This window comes from Myotis myotis, unplaced genomic scaffold, assembly GCF_014108235.1.
Source record: "Myotis myotis isolate mMyoMyo1 unplaced genomic scaffold, mMyoMyo1.p scaffold_m19_p_13, whole genome shotgun sequence".
Lineage (NCBI taxonomy): Eukaryota > Metazoa > Chordata > Mammalia > Chiroptera > Vespertilionidae > Myotis > Myotis myotis.
This window is the reverse complement of record NW_023416317.1, coordinates 29446484-29461826: the sequence shown is the minus strand read 5'-3', so window position 1 is coordinate 29461826 and position 15343 is coordinate 29446484. Positions and strand designations below refer to the sequence as shown.

General features: G+C 37.7%; 1 protein-coding gene across 3 annotated transcripts in view; it reads left to right on the top strand.

Annotated features, from left to right (window-relative positions):
• SLC35G2 (solute carrier family 35 member G2) overlaps positions 1-11921 on the top strand; it is a 54902-nt gene extending 42981 nt beyond the window's left edge. For 2 of the 3 annotated variants that reach the window (XM_036332480.1, XM_036332479.1), the window contains exon 2: positions 10518-11921. In XM_036332480.1, the coding sequence (XP_036188373.1) occupies positions 10532-11770 (1239 nt within the window). In that variant the 5' untranslated portion in view covers positions 10518-10531 and the 3' untranslated portion in view covers positions 11771-11921. Of the gene's footprint in view, positions 1-4903; positions 4989-10517 lie in introns of those variants that run through there. The other variant, XM_036332481.1, reaches the window with a different exon arrangement.
• The last annotated feature ends 3422 nt before the right edge of the window (positions 11922-15343 follow it).

Below are 15343 nucleotides of genomic sequence, written 5' to 3'. Positions count from 1 at the left end.
ACATCAGAATTATAGGGGTACCAGAAGAAGAGAGAGGGCAAGATATTGAAAACCTATTTGAAGAAATAATGACAGAAAACTTCCCCTACCTGGTCAAAGAAATAGACTTACAAGTCCAGGAAGCGCAGAGAACCCCAAACAAAAGGAACCCAAAGAGGACCACACCAAGACACATCATAATTAAAATGCCAAGAGCAAAAGACAAAGAGAGAATCTTAAAAGCAGCAAGAGAAAGACAGTCAGTTACCTACAAGGGAGTACCCATACGACTGTCAGCTGATTTCTCAACAGAAACCATGCAGGCCAGAAGAGAGTGGCAAGAAATATTAGAAGTGATGAATAGCAAGAACCTATAACCAAGATTACTTTATCCAGCAAAGCTATCATTCAGAATAGAAGGTCAGATAAAGAGCTTCACAGATAAGAAAAAACTAAAGGAGTTCATCACCCCCAAACCAGCATTATATGAAATGCTGAAAGGTATTCTTTAAGAAGAGGAAGAAGAAAAAGGAACTCTTACCATTTTCCACAGCATGGATGGAACTGGAGAGCGGATAAATACCACATGATCTCACTCATTTGTGGAATATAATGAACAACATAAACTGATGAACAAGGACTGATCCAGAGAAGGAGAGGCATTGATTGGACTGTCGGGCCTTGGAGGGAAGGTAGGGGAGGGTGGGGGTAAGGGGGAAAGATCAACCAAAGGACTTATATGCAAGCATATAGGCCTAACCAATGGACACGGACAACGGGGAGGGGGGGGGGGGGGTGAGGGCATGAGCGGGGGGAGGGGGAAAGGGGGCAATGTGGGGATAAGGACACATATGTAATATCTTAATCAATAAAAAAAATATATATATATATTTTTAAAAAGCAGATACACATTACTTAAGGAACAGATTCAGTTATACCCGAGGAACTTAATGTTAAAGGAAATATGGGAGACCTAGCAGCAGGAATAGAGCTAGCAGTACAGAAGCCAAATACACAAATTCTCTTTTAGCCAAACTGCACACCTTAATGTTTTATTGTTCTTGCATATCATTAAGGATTTTAAAGTGTTTTAATGAATAAGGCTCCCTATTTGAGTCATTAGCCTTGTAAATCCATTTATATTATTTATATTTTGTTAACAAAATTTGACTTATTTAAAAAAACAGTCCATTAATTCATTCAACAAACACTTATTAAATACCTATTTCATGCCAAGAACTGTGCTAAGTGCTGCAAATATAATAATTAGTGATACCTAATTTTAATACCTGTGGGGTTAAAACCCTTACATTCTAGTGAAAGAGAAAGCAAAAACACAGTTGTAATTCAATGCAATATATTCTATGATTGAAGATATAATGAAAGTCCTGGGGTGGGTATAAAATTCAGGTTGGGATGGAAGGTAGCTTAGGAAAGTTTTCCAGAGAAAGTGATATTTAATGTGGGCCTTGAAGAATGAGAAGAAATTTACCAGGTGAAAAAGCAGGAAGAGAATATTCCACAAAGTAGGAATGGCATATGTAAAAACCCAGAGACATGAAAGAGCAGATCATATTCAAAGAATTTCCTGTAGTTTGGAATAGCCAGAATTTGTGAGCATATGGAAGACAAGCAGAGCATGAGGCTGTGATAATTAATGTGTCAGCTAGGTTGGTTAAAGATTACTTTGGATGTTTTCAGATAAGATTTATATTTAAATTGGTGGACCTGAGTAAAGCAGATTGCCTTCCATAATGTGGGTGGCCTCTTCCAATCAGTTGAAGGCCTGAATAGAGCAAAAGACTACCCTTGAGTAAGAGGGGAATTCTGCCCTGGACAGCCTTTGCATTTGCACTACAGCACTGTCTCTTCTCTGGGTCTCCAGCTTGTTGTTCCCCACTGCAGATTTTGGACTTGCTAGCCTCCATAATCACATGAGTAAATTCCTTTAAAAAATTACATATATGTCTCCTATTGATTCTGTTTCTCTGGATAACCCTGACTAATAGAGGCTAAAGGCAGAGGCTAGGGAGACTTCTTCTGAACATTTCAGTTTAAATTATCAAAGGAAACTAAGTTTTCAGTTACCTAAAATTTCCGTTGATTGAGCAGTGATACCAAGAGAGCAGATGTGGCTATCGAGGCCTATAAGATCATATAGAAATATCAGTAGTCTTTTAAAAAATATTTTAATTTTTTTCAATCATAGGTTACATTCAATACTATTTTGTACTAGTTTCAGGTGTACAGCATAGTGATTAGACAAGCATACACCTTCCAAGTGTTCCCCTTCTCCCCCGGTATTTCCACTACCCAACTGGCACCAATACATAGTTATTATATTGTTGACTATATTTCCTATGTTGTAACTACTAATCTGTACTTCTCAATCCCTTCACCTTTTTCCACCCAATTTCTCAAAACCTCTCCCCTCTGGTAACCATCAGTCTATTCTCAAGTCTGTTTCTGTTTTGTTTGTTCATTTATATTGCTCTTTAGATTCCACAGGGAAGTGAAATCATAGATATCTGTCTTTCTCTGACTGCCTCACTTCATTTAACATAATACTTTCTAGATTCATTCATGCTGTTGCAAATGTTAAGATTTCGCTCTTTTTCACGGCCAAGTAATATTCCAGTGTGTGTGTGTGTGTGTGTGTGTGTGTGTGTGTGTGTGTGCGCGCACACACACGCACGTGTATATTTACTTGCTTTTTAATATACTTGTCCAGTGATGGGCAAATGGGTTGCTTCCATGACTATCATAAGTAATGCTGCAATGAACATAGGGGTGCATATATTCTTTGAATTAGTGTTTTGGGTTTCTTCAGATATGTACCCAGAAGTGGAATTGCTGGGTCATAAGGTAGTTCCATTTTTAATTTTTTGAGGAAACTCCATACTATTTTCCACAGTGGCTGCAACAATCTGCATTCCCACCAACAGTGCACAGTTCTGTTTTCTCAACATCCTCACCACCGCTTATTTGATTTATTGATGATAGCCATTCTGACAGGTGTGAAGTGATCTCATTGTGGTTTTAATTTGCATTTCTCTGATGATTAATGACATTGAGCATCTTTTCATGTCTATTGGCCATCTGTATGTACTCTTTGGAGAAGTGTCCATTTAGGTTCTCTGTCCATTTCTTCATTGGATTTTTTTTTTTTTTTTTGGTGTTGAGTTATATAAGTTCTTCATAAATTTTGCTTACTAACCCCTTATCAGATGTACCATTGGCAGATATGCCCTTCTATTCAGTGGGTTGTCTTTTCATTTTGATGGTTTCCTTGACTGTGCAGCTTTTTAGTTTGCTGTAGTCCCAATTGTTTATTTTTCTTTTGTTTCCTTTGCCCAAAGAGATATACCAGAAAAAATATTACTAAGAGAAATGTCTAAGATTTTACTGCCTAGATTTTCATCTAGGATTTTTGTAGTATCGAGTCTTAGATTTAAGTCTAATCCATTTTGAGTTTATTATCGTATATGGTGTAAGAAGGTGGTGTAGTTTCATTTTTTTTTGGTAAATATCTGTCCAATTCCCCAACACAATTTATTGATAGACTGTCTATACCCCATTGTATGTTCTTGTCTCTTTTGTCAAATATGAATTGACTATATAAGTGTGGGTTTATTTCTGGGTTCTCTATTCTGTTCCGCTGATCTATATATCTGTTTTTATGCCAATGCCATGCTGTTTTGATTACCATGGCCTTGTAGTGTAATAATTATTCCTCCAATTTTGTTCTTCTTTCTCAAGATTGTTGTGGCTATTCAAGGTCTTTGTGGTTCCATATAAATTTTTGAATTATTTATTCTAGTGCTGTGAAATACACATTGGTATGTTGATAGGAATTGCGTTGAAGCTATAGATTGAATTAACAATGCCAAGTCTCCCTATCCATAAGCATGGAATGCACTTCCATTTATTTGTATCTTCTTCAGTTTCTGTCTTCATAGTCTTATAATTTTCTGAATACAGACAGTTCTTTTACCTCCTTGGTTAAATTTACTCCTAAGTACTTTTTTTTGATGAAATTGTAAATGGGATTGTTTTCTTAGTTTCCCTTTCTAATAGTTCTGTATAAAAATGCAATAATGCAATAGATTTATTTTGAATCCTGCTACTTTACTGAATTTTTTGGTAGAACCATTAGGGTTCTCTATATACAGCATCATGTCATCTGCAAATAAAATATCAGTAGTTTTAATATCATTCCCCATTCTTTTCCATGTTTCCTTCTTTTTGGCTTTCAAATCCATTCTATTTCATCCAACAAACATTTGAGTGCTAGTATGTGCCAGGCACTGTGTAAAGGGCAGAGGATATAATGGTGGGGAAATCTGTTACCAAGAAGTGTAAAGTCTGATGGGAAAGACAGGATATAAACACATGAATACTTAGACAGAGGGGCACAGAGGTGAGAAAGGCTAGAGAAGACTGCAAAGGAGGAAACAGCACTTGAGCAAACCAATCAAGCACAGATGGGAGCTCAACAGGTAGATAAGGGCAGAAATGAGGAGGACCCGGTTATTCCAGGCAGACAGAATAATGTGAAAAAAGAATTACAATTTATTGAACACTTGCTAGGTGCCAGATACTAAGTGTTTTGTATGTATTAACTGATTTAATATTTTATTCCACCTCATGAGATAATACAATTGTTATTTTACAGAAGAGGAAATTGGCAAAGAGGTTAAGTTGCCCTGGGTCACATATTTAATAAGTTCTATAGTAAGGGTTCTGTAACCAATTCCACTGTGATGAGGGGTTCCCCACATCAACAAACAATGTTCTGACAGTAGCTGGGTGTTCTACAATTCAATTCAATTCTGACACTAACTACTTGGAGATAGTATAAGATCCAACAGGTTGAGAGCTCATTCTTACAAAATTGCCTTCCTCTACCCGATCCCTGCCTTTCAGATGCCAGTCAAAAGTCCAGATTGTCGCCCTAGCTGGTTTGACTCAGTGGATAGAGCATCAGCCTGCAGACTGAAGGATCCCAGGTTTGATTCCAGTCAAGGGCACATGCCTGGGTTGTGGGCTCAATTCCCCAGTGTGGGGCATGCAGGAGGCAGCCGATCAATGATTCTCTCTCATCATTGATGTTTCTCTCTCTCCCTCTCCCTTCCTCTCTGAAATCAATAAAAATACATATTTAAAAAAATAAATAAATTTTTTTAAAAGTCTCGATTGTCATCTGAGCCTCTGGCCAATCTATAGATCAGAGTTTCCCACAACCTCCTCCTTAGGTTAGTTTGCCAGAGAAGCTCACAGAACTCAGAGAAACATTTTACTTACTAGTTTACCAGTTTATTATGAAGGGATATAGCTCAGAAACAGCCAGATGGAATAGATGCTTAGGGTAAGGTATGTCAAAAGGTCACGGGGGAGGGGAGCAGTAAGAGATCAACCAAAGGACTTGTATGCTTGTATATAAGCATAACCAATGGACACAGACACTGGGGGGGCGGGGGGGCGGTGAGGGCATGTGCTGGAGGGTGGAGGTGGCCAAGGAGAGGTCAATGGGGGAAAAAGGAGACATATGTAATACTATATGTAATACTTTAAACAATAAAGAATTTTTTTTAAAAAAAAAAAGGTCACAAAGCTTCCATGCCTTTCTGAGCATGCCACTCTCCCCAAATGTCCATGTGTTCACCAACGCAGTAGTTCTCCAAACTTTGTCCTCTTGGGTTTTTATGGATGCTCCATTACATAGTCATGATTGATTCGATCATTCACAACTGGCCATTGATTCAACCTCCAGGCACTCTCCTCTCGCCAGAGGTAATGGATGGGACTAAAATTTCCAATCCTCAAATCATTTGGTTGGCTTCCCCTGCAACCAGCCCCCATCCTTGGGTGTTTTTCAAAACCAAGGACATATTTATGCTCTCATCACTTAAGATATTCCAAGGGTTTTGGGAGCTCTGAGCCAGGAACTGTGGATAAAATCCAAATATATATAAGAAATATATATTTTGGTCATTCAGATGACCAAAATATATATTTCTTATAAATCACAATATCACATGTAGCTAGGATTCCAATCCAGGCAGCCTGGCTTCAGTATCCACTTAAAAAAAAATTCCAGCCCTTTGCCACTCCCTGTCTTCCTTAGTCAGTATGCGGTAGCCCATACGCTCATTAAATTCTTAAAGCCAGAAGGGCCCTTAGATAATCTAGTCAAGTAGTTCTCACAAAAATAAATTATACATTAGGACTACCGAGGAGGTTTTAAAAATATCAATGCCTAGCATTTCCTCCCCCTCTCCTAAAACCATACTGAAGGAACCACTATTTTCTCCTTCCCTTTCTTTTATCTTTTTGTATTTTAAGTTTTGTTAAAATATACATAACACAATCTTACCATTTTAGCTAAACAATTCAATGGTATTAAATACATTCACAATATTGTGTAATAATCACCACTATTTCTAAAACTTTTTCATTTCCCCAAACAGAAACTCTAACCTTTAAATATAATTACCTGTTTCTCTCCCCCCACCCCCCCAACCCGCTCCGCCCAGGCCTTGTAACCTCTAATCTATTTTGTTTTTATGAATTTGCCTATTCTAAATACCTCTTATAAGTGGTATCATACAATATTTGTTCTTTTGTATCTGGCTTATTTAAGTTAGCACAATGTCTTCAAGGTTCATCCATACTGTAGTATATTTTGGAACTTCATTCCTTCTTATGGCTGAATAATGTTTGATTATATGGGTATACCACATTTTCTTTATTCATTCCTCTGTTTAAGCACTTAGGTTGTCTCCTCTCCTCCCTGCTAAACACACACTGGAGGAAATACTATTTTTTAAAACTTAACTATGTCATACACTAAGAGAATAAAATGACAAAAGGAGGCATAGGGAAAAGGCCCAGAGGAGTGAAAATGTGTGCAATTCAGTTTGGAAGCCAGGTTTTAGGGTAGGATTCTCAGTAGCAGGGATGGCCATGTGACTGAGACTTTTCTCCCACATTCTACACAGATATTTTGTCATCATCACCACTGTTTCCTGTCAGAGAACTTACGATTTCAGGAAAATGAAAACAGTTTCTTTTCTGAAAGAGAGCGTAGAAGCAGATTCTTTTTTCTCTAAAGCAGTGGGCTTTAACACAAAGATAGAGACTTGAAAAGTTTTAATAAAGCACAAACAAACTTAAATGCTACCAGGCCAGCTGGGCTCAGTGGTTGAGCATCGACCTATGAACCAGGAGGTCACAGTTCGATTCCCTGGTCAGGGCACATGCTGAGTTGCAGGGCGTGCAGGAGGCAACCAATCGATGATTCTCTCTCATCATTGATATTTCTCTCTCCCTCTCCCTTCCTCTCTGAAATAATAATAATAATTATATATATATATATATATATATATATATATATATATATAAAGTTAAATGCTGCCTCTAGTCCTCCTGATCCTCATGAGTTGCAGTGAGAAAGGGAGAGAAGAATCTCTATTCACAGAGGGAAGTTAAGGGTTATACCTTATCATTCCAGGCAGGGTTCAGAATAAGGAGGGTAGAATCATGCTGACAGCCTTTGGGGCCTCAGTATATGAGCCCCTTTTCATCAGTTCAGAGGAAGGAGTGGCTTCTCTCAGCAGGTCTCAGGAGAAACATTTAACAACACAGATCCTATGTATGTCCTGTTGTCTCAAGATAGCCTGAAAAAGATGGTTGTTGCAGCCTTCATTTTAGGTGACCAGTTAGGTTGTAGTCTTTTCACATTTATTCAGGGCAAGGATGTTTAAGTACATTGGGGCTGTTTAGGTATAAGGTAGTAACCTATCAGCTCTTTAGTGTCAAATATCACATTAGTGCCTACATTACACCACTATATTATAATCAAGCTTCAATAGCCAGCTTTATACCTAAGACTTTTTACCACTTTTAGGGATCAAGCCAATCAAAGGGTAAGATATAACTGGGGAATGTAGTTCAGCCTAGCCAAGTTTAAACATCAAAAAGCCATCACACAACATCAGCCAATATATGAGACACGTGTCCCTTTCCGTTTCCTTCCTCCCTGTGCCAATAAACCAGGGGAGCTAGAGCCTAGAAGAGGGATATGGAGGAAGTGTCCCAGAGGCAGACCATATTGCTCTCCCAACACTCTCCAAAGGGAGAGTTAAAATAACAGACCACATCCTCTCCCTAGTCATGGCCTTGGAGCTATAAATCTGGCAGGCAGTAGGGAAGGGGGGAGCTCTGAATGGATATGTCATAATTTTAACAATGGACAGCAAGTGGGAAGTTATATGATCTGAAATATCATTAAGATACTGGATGACTAGCAAGGAAAGGAGATTTAATATAGCAAGTTTGGGTCCAATGACTGGAGACAAAACCCTACTGAGCGGAGACAACTAAATAACAAAATGATTAGATTACAAAAATTAGAAGAACTACTGCAGATACTAAACAAAGAAGAAGAAAAAAGTGGCTAGAGTGGTTAGGGAAGGCTTATTTCTAAAAGGCAGATTGGGACTGGACCTTCATAAAAGATGAACATTATTTAGAAAGTTGGAGCAGAGGGGAAACTATTGAGAATAAAGACTTAGAGAAATGATATGTATGTGGGGAGTGAGGACAGGGAGAACACAGGATTAAAGTATGTGTGTTAAGGAGCTAAGTATTGATATGAGCTACACTAGACAGGGACTTGAGAACCAGGCAGAGGAATAGAGAATGGGGAAGCTTAAGAGAAGTTTTTGTTTTGAGTCTTTTAAAGACAGATTAATATAATAGTGGTATAAAACAGATGTATTTTGGGGAAGGATTGAGATTCAAAGGGGCTAGTTAGAATGCTATTGCAATATTCTAAATAGGAATTAGCAATAACCAAAACAGAATCAAAACAGAAAGGAAAATGGAATTGGAGAAAGGAAAATGTTTTATTTTATTTTATTTTTTTTAAGAAATTTTTAAAAAAAATATATTTTATTGATTTTTTACAGAGAGGAAGGGAGAGGGAGAATGATAGAAACATCTATGAGAGAAACATCGATTCAGCTGCCTCTTGCACACCCCCTACTGGGGATGTGCTGGCAACCCAGGTACATGCCCTTGACTGGAATCGAACCTGGGACCCTTCAGTCCCCAGGCCGATGCTCTATCCGCTGAGCCAAACCAGTTAGGACAGGAAAATATTTTAAAGACAAAAGATAGCCCAGCCAGTGTAGCTCAGTGGTTAAGCATTGACCTCTGAACCAGGAGGTTACAGTTAGAGGGGAGAGGAGGAATCATTTGAAAAGAAATTGTTCTTAGATGGATGAATAATGAAAGAGAGCTGAGTGAACAAACAGGTGTGTTTTTTTTTAAAAAAAAAAATACGTATTTTAATTTATTTCAGAGAGGAAGGGAGAGGGACAGAGAGATAGAAACATCCATGATGATAGAGAATCATTGATTGGCTGCCTCCTGCACACCCCCTACTGGGGATTGAGCCCGTAACCCAGGCATATGCCTTGACCAGGAATCAAACTGTGACCTCCTGGTTCATAGGTCGATGCTCAATCACTGACCTACACTAGCTAGGCCAAACACAAGTTTTTAAGAAAAGAATAACATTGTATAAGATATCCAGTGTTCCAAAAGAGTTAATTATATGGGAAAGGTAACTGAATTTATTGTTAACATTTTTTGAGAGTTTACAGTATGTCAGCACTGTGGAAAATTCTCTATATGCATTAATCTCATATAATCCTTACAAGAAGCTTAACTTTTTCCCACTCAACAATGAGTCATGAACATCTTTTCATGTCAGTAAAAATCTGCATTGTTGTTTTTAATGGATGCATAGCATAGTGTTCCAATGTATGAAGTAAATCCAGTAAAATCTGTTAAGAAACATATTGTCCAAATGGTCATCAGGAAGGTTGTACAGCAACAATGTATGAATGTCACTAAATCCGTTTTATTTTTTAATTTCTTTGTATCCATATATCTGAAAAATGTATGGAGAGCCTAGAATAAATGTTAAAAAATCACTATAATTTGTAATATAAGGCTAATTCTGGTATTATACAGAAGTGATTTTACAAAAGACTTAGACTTATCCACCCACAATTTATAATATAGACAAATGAACATAATGAGAAGGAAAGTTCTGATCTAAGTTATGTTTTTCCTATTGGATGGGTAGACACACAGGTAGGAATGAAAAGATGGAAAAATATCAGTTGTCTGTGATGTAAAGATATGAAATAGAGCTGAATGAGTCAAGGAACAAGCAGAATGAGAAACAGGGGCAGACTTAAGATGAGAATGAAAAAGGTAGATCATTTCATTGGGTCTCATATATCTGATGAGGCATATTCCAATGATCTCTTCCTGTTACTTACAAAGAAAAACTCCTGGGAGACATCTGTAATACTGTCAACAATAAAAAAAAATACATATTAATAAAAAAAACTGTTACAAGCTCTTTCTATTATTGAATTGGTATATATGATTATAATACAAATTAAAACTAAATTTCAATTGAATATGTACATTTGTCTCTCTTTTTTCTTCTTAAATAGAATTACCTGAAGAAATGGATACTTCTCCCTCCAAAAAATATCCAGTTAAAAAACGGGTGAAAATACATCCTAACACAGTGACGGTGAAATACACTTCTCATTATCCCCAGCCCGGGGATAATGGATATGAAGAAATTAATGAAGATTATGGAAATTTTATGGAAGAAAATCCAAAGAAAGGCCTGTTGAGTGAAATGAAAAGAAAAGGAAGAACTTTTTTTGGAACCATGGATACCCGGCCTCCACCCACAGAAGACCCCATGACAAATGAGATTGGACAATTCCAAAGCTTTGCAGAAAAAAACTTGTTTCAATCCAGAAAAATGTGGATAGTGCTATTTGGATCTGCTTTGGCTCATGGATGTGTAGCTCTTATCACTAGGCTTGTTTCTGATCGTTCTAAAGTTCCATCTCTAGAACTGATTTTTATCCGTTCTGTCTTGCAGGTCTTATCTGTGTTAGTTGTGTGTTACTACCAGGAGGCCCCCTTTGGACCCAGTGGATATAGATTACGACTCTTCTTTTATGGTATATGCAATGTCATCTCTATCACCTGTGCTTATACATCGTTTTCTATAGTTCCTCCCAGCAATGGGACCACTATGTGGAGAGCCACAACCACAGTCTTCAGTGCCATTTTGGCTTTTTTACTTGTAGATGAGAAAATGGCTTATATTGACATGGCTACAGTTATTTGTAGCATCTTAGGCGTTTGTCTTGTCATGATCCCCAACATAGTTAATGAAGAAAATTCCTTGTTAAATGCTTGGAAAGAAGCCTTTGGATATACTATGACTGTGATGGCTGGGCTGACCACTGCTCTTTCCATGATAGTATACAGATCCATTAAGGAGAAGATCAGCATGTGGACTGCACTGTTTACCTTTGGTTGGACTGGGACAGTCTGGGGAATATCTACTATGTTTGTTCTTCAAGAACCCATTATCCCATTAGATGTAGAAACCTGGAGTTATCTCATTGCTATTTGTGTCTGTTCTACTGCAGCATTCTTAGGAGTTTATTATGCCTTGGATAAATTCCATCCAGCTTTGGTCAGCACAGTACAACATTTGGAGATTGTGGTAGCAATGGTCTTGCAGCTTCTAGTGTTACACATATTTCCTAGTATCTATGATGTCTTTGGAGGGGTAATCATTATGATTAGTGTTTTTGTCCTTGCTGGCTATAAACTTTACTGGAGGAATTTAAGAAGGCAGGATTACCAGGAAATAGTAGACTCTCCCATTAAATGAATACCTGATTATTATCCTCTTAACCATCAGTTATTAATACGTACACTGCCATTTTAATATTCACCTATTTTTTGTGTTGTATAATTGACAGAGTGCTATATAATATTTAACATATGCAGATATAGAAAATATATTCTAGTCTATTATATTAAAAAACAAACATGAAATATATGAAATGTCATGAACCCTTGTCTTTATTGTTATTAACAAAAGGTAATTGTGGTATAAGGGGAATGTTAACTTTCATTGAAGAAATGACCCCTTTCAAATGGAACTTCTGTGGTCCTAAAGTTCAAAGATTAGAAAAATGTTCATGCCCAATGTTTTACAAATGTTCAACAAAAATCCTTCAATATTCAAAAATTGGCATTTGTGAAAAGTACACTATAAGGTGAAATGCTGAACACCAACCTCCGTTTTGTCATCTACGTGCGTTAGAAAACTAGAGGTGATTGGGTTGGGCAAGGAAGCTTGAGTTAAGGCAAGAAGAGGGAATAAAAGAAAGGAGCTGATTATTCCATGACAATGGTGCTTAGCCTACCTTAGAACAGGAAGTTGGTCTTCCTCTTGCAATGGCCACCTTAGACAATGCATAGGAAATGGAGGTAGGGAGAAGACTGGATTCTTGCCAGTTCTACTTAGTCTAGCCATCTTATTTTATTTTATTTTATTTTTGCCTGATGGTGGGAGGCCTAATGTTGGGGCAAGGTCTGCTTATCCTCAGTTATAGGATCTCTTCCCAAATTGCCCTTGTTTAGATTTTGTAGCCAGTATATGTATAGCTTCAGTAAAGGTACTCCTTAGCCCTGAAAGGCACTAGCAGTAATATAGTATAGCAGAAAATTGATACAACATGGTGTCTTCAGATTCTTTTTTAAAGGGCCTAAAAGTCTGTAAAAGCATATAAGGTGGCATTAATTTGGGAAATTTTTACAAATTTAGCATAAACCAATGTTGATATGGTATTGGTTATTAAGCTATTATTATTGTTATTGAGATATCTTAGCTCCAAATTCACCTTTCTATACTTTCCTCTGTGATCTATGGCTCAGACTCTACAAACTACATTTTTCCTATGTTAGCTGATGCCTCACTAGGTTCCACCAATAAAGGCCATTAGAGGGATACTGGAAGTCAGCAGGGACAAAAGGACTTCCTACTTTCCATTTGTTTACAGTTTCTGGCATTGTTACCTCAGCAATAAGCAATGAATCCTTGATCAATAACTGATTTTAGCCTTCAGCTTTTGGCACACCTCTAACCCCAACCAGCCTCATCATATCCCTTATTAGTAGCAGGATCAGATGGACAGCATTCTCTTGTGATTGGAGCTACAGTTCAGCTGGATCAGTCCTCTGAGATTCTGAGACCTGATAGTCCAACCTTAACTCCTCTTTTTCACTAGATTTAGTGAAATACTCTACAATTATCACCTGTGGGCTACTTCAGTGTTCTCTTTTTGCGTTTTCAGTCCATCTGTTACCAGTGAAGTTGGCTCTTGGTTCTTGAGTTTGGCAAAGAAAGAATTCAGGGCCAAGTACTCTAGCACAAGAGGAAGTTTATTTAGCATGCAATGTGAAAGTATAGTCGAAGAAAACATTTGAGTGGGCTGCTCAGAGAGCTGCCTTGGCTTTTAGAAATAAAGTCACAAATAAAGAAGAAATGAGCCAGCTGGGCTCGTGGACTCAGGAAACAAGTTACAGAGGCAAAAGAAGGGCCCTTGGAAACAGGTTCAGAGGGTTAGCCCAGGACAGGCTGCTGCTGCCCGCTGCTCCCTTGGTTGCAAGTCTTGTGGGGACCCTTAAGGGATTAGGAGAAAGAAAGCAAAGATACATGCCTGAAGAAAGAAGGCATGGGCATGCTCTAATAAGAAAGCCCACACACTGGGTCCCTTGTCTTAAGGGGTTTTGTCTATTTTCTAAAAGCCAGAATTTTAGGGCAGGTCTTGGGAGGATCTCAATAGCATATTCATCAGTTTCCAAGTGTGTCCTTTAATATGCTGATGCATCAAAATGAGCATATAGGTCATTCTCTGGTCAGTTTCACCTTCAAAGATGTCACCTAAAAGGGACTGAGACCAAGGTGGGTCTGGGTCTGCCCCAAGAAGGTCTAGAATGTGTAAGATAAGACCTTGTGATTTATTATCTGACTATATATTGCTCTGCCAATTTGTTCAGCTCTGTATCTGTTTTCCCATTGCACTGCCAAGGAACTTTACTTCCTGCCTCACACCAACATCCAGTGCTAAATTCTCTCTGTTGTAATATTTTGTGATTTATATTTTCTATTTTCTTCACTAATGTGTCTCCAAACCTTCCCCAAATAAACCCATAGTCATTAGTAGGGTGTCTGTGTTTTTGGAAAAATGTTAACATTTAGGTTTTCCAAGAATTACTAGACACTGGCTCTAAAAAAAATTTACCCAAACCAATATAGAAAGAAAAAGACTTGGAAAAAAATGAACAGAGCCTGGAACCACATGTATTAAGGACTAAGAAGTTTAGCTTAAGTATAGTCTCAGAAGAGCAGAGAGAAATCGAGCAGAAAAAAATACTTTAAGCAATATTTGGCCAAAAGTTTTCTAAATTTGACAAAAGAGAAAACAGCAACAACCACCAGCAATCCACAAAAACAGGGATAAGTGAACCCACGCAAGATAAATACAAAGAAAACCACACCTAGTAACATAGTGTAAATGATGATAAACAAAGATTAAAAAACCAAAATCTTAAACGCAGCCAGAAAAAAAAGACATTCAGGAAAACAATGATAAGAATTACAGCTGGTTTCTTATCAGAAACAATGAGGCCAGAAAAGAACAGAATGACATGTTAACGTGCTAAAAGAAACCCTTTAATGGCTTCTCATTGTCTACAGGGTAAAGTTTAAGGTCCTTAACTTCAACAACCCAATATTGCTTACATTTCCAGTCATCTTCTGCTCCAGCAATATTCTACTATTGTGTAATAGAATTTTTATGCAGACTCCTCTATGTAAGAATCCCTTCTTTTGCCTACTTAATGGTCTGATTAGCCTAACCACGCAACTCCCCTTCCACAGTGGCTTAATGTTCTCCTGTACATAGCATTGCTGTACTTACTATATTAATAATAAGTATCTGTTTAAATTTCATTCTCTGACACTGGATTGAACTCCTTTAAGTTTAAGACTGATCTTTAGATCTCCAGCACTTATTATAGTGCCTATTACAGAGTGGATTCTTAAAACATTTTCGTTGAATTAATTCCCATAAAAGCATAGCAATGCTCAATCCAGAAATTTAGTTCCCAGGGTCCACTAATTTCTATACCTCACAGTTGAGCCTGTGATTAGATACTTCTTGATTATAGTATGGTTCTTCTTGGTCCTAAAGAGCCCTGCCTGATGATGATAAAACAGATCATGCTCTCGAATCAGTTCTAACCATGAACTATCAGTAGTTTCCTGGGAAAGGCCTTGAGACATGAAGGCTCATTTTTTCCCTTCCTTGTCTTCCTATATGCTTCCTTTGGAATTAATGCAAGTTTTCATCCCAGACAGATTAGCTACCCATCTAAAGCTCCATTTCCAGTC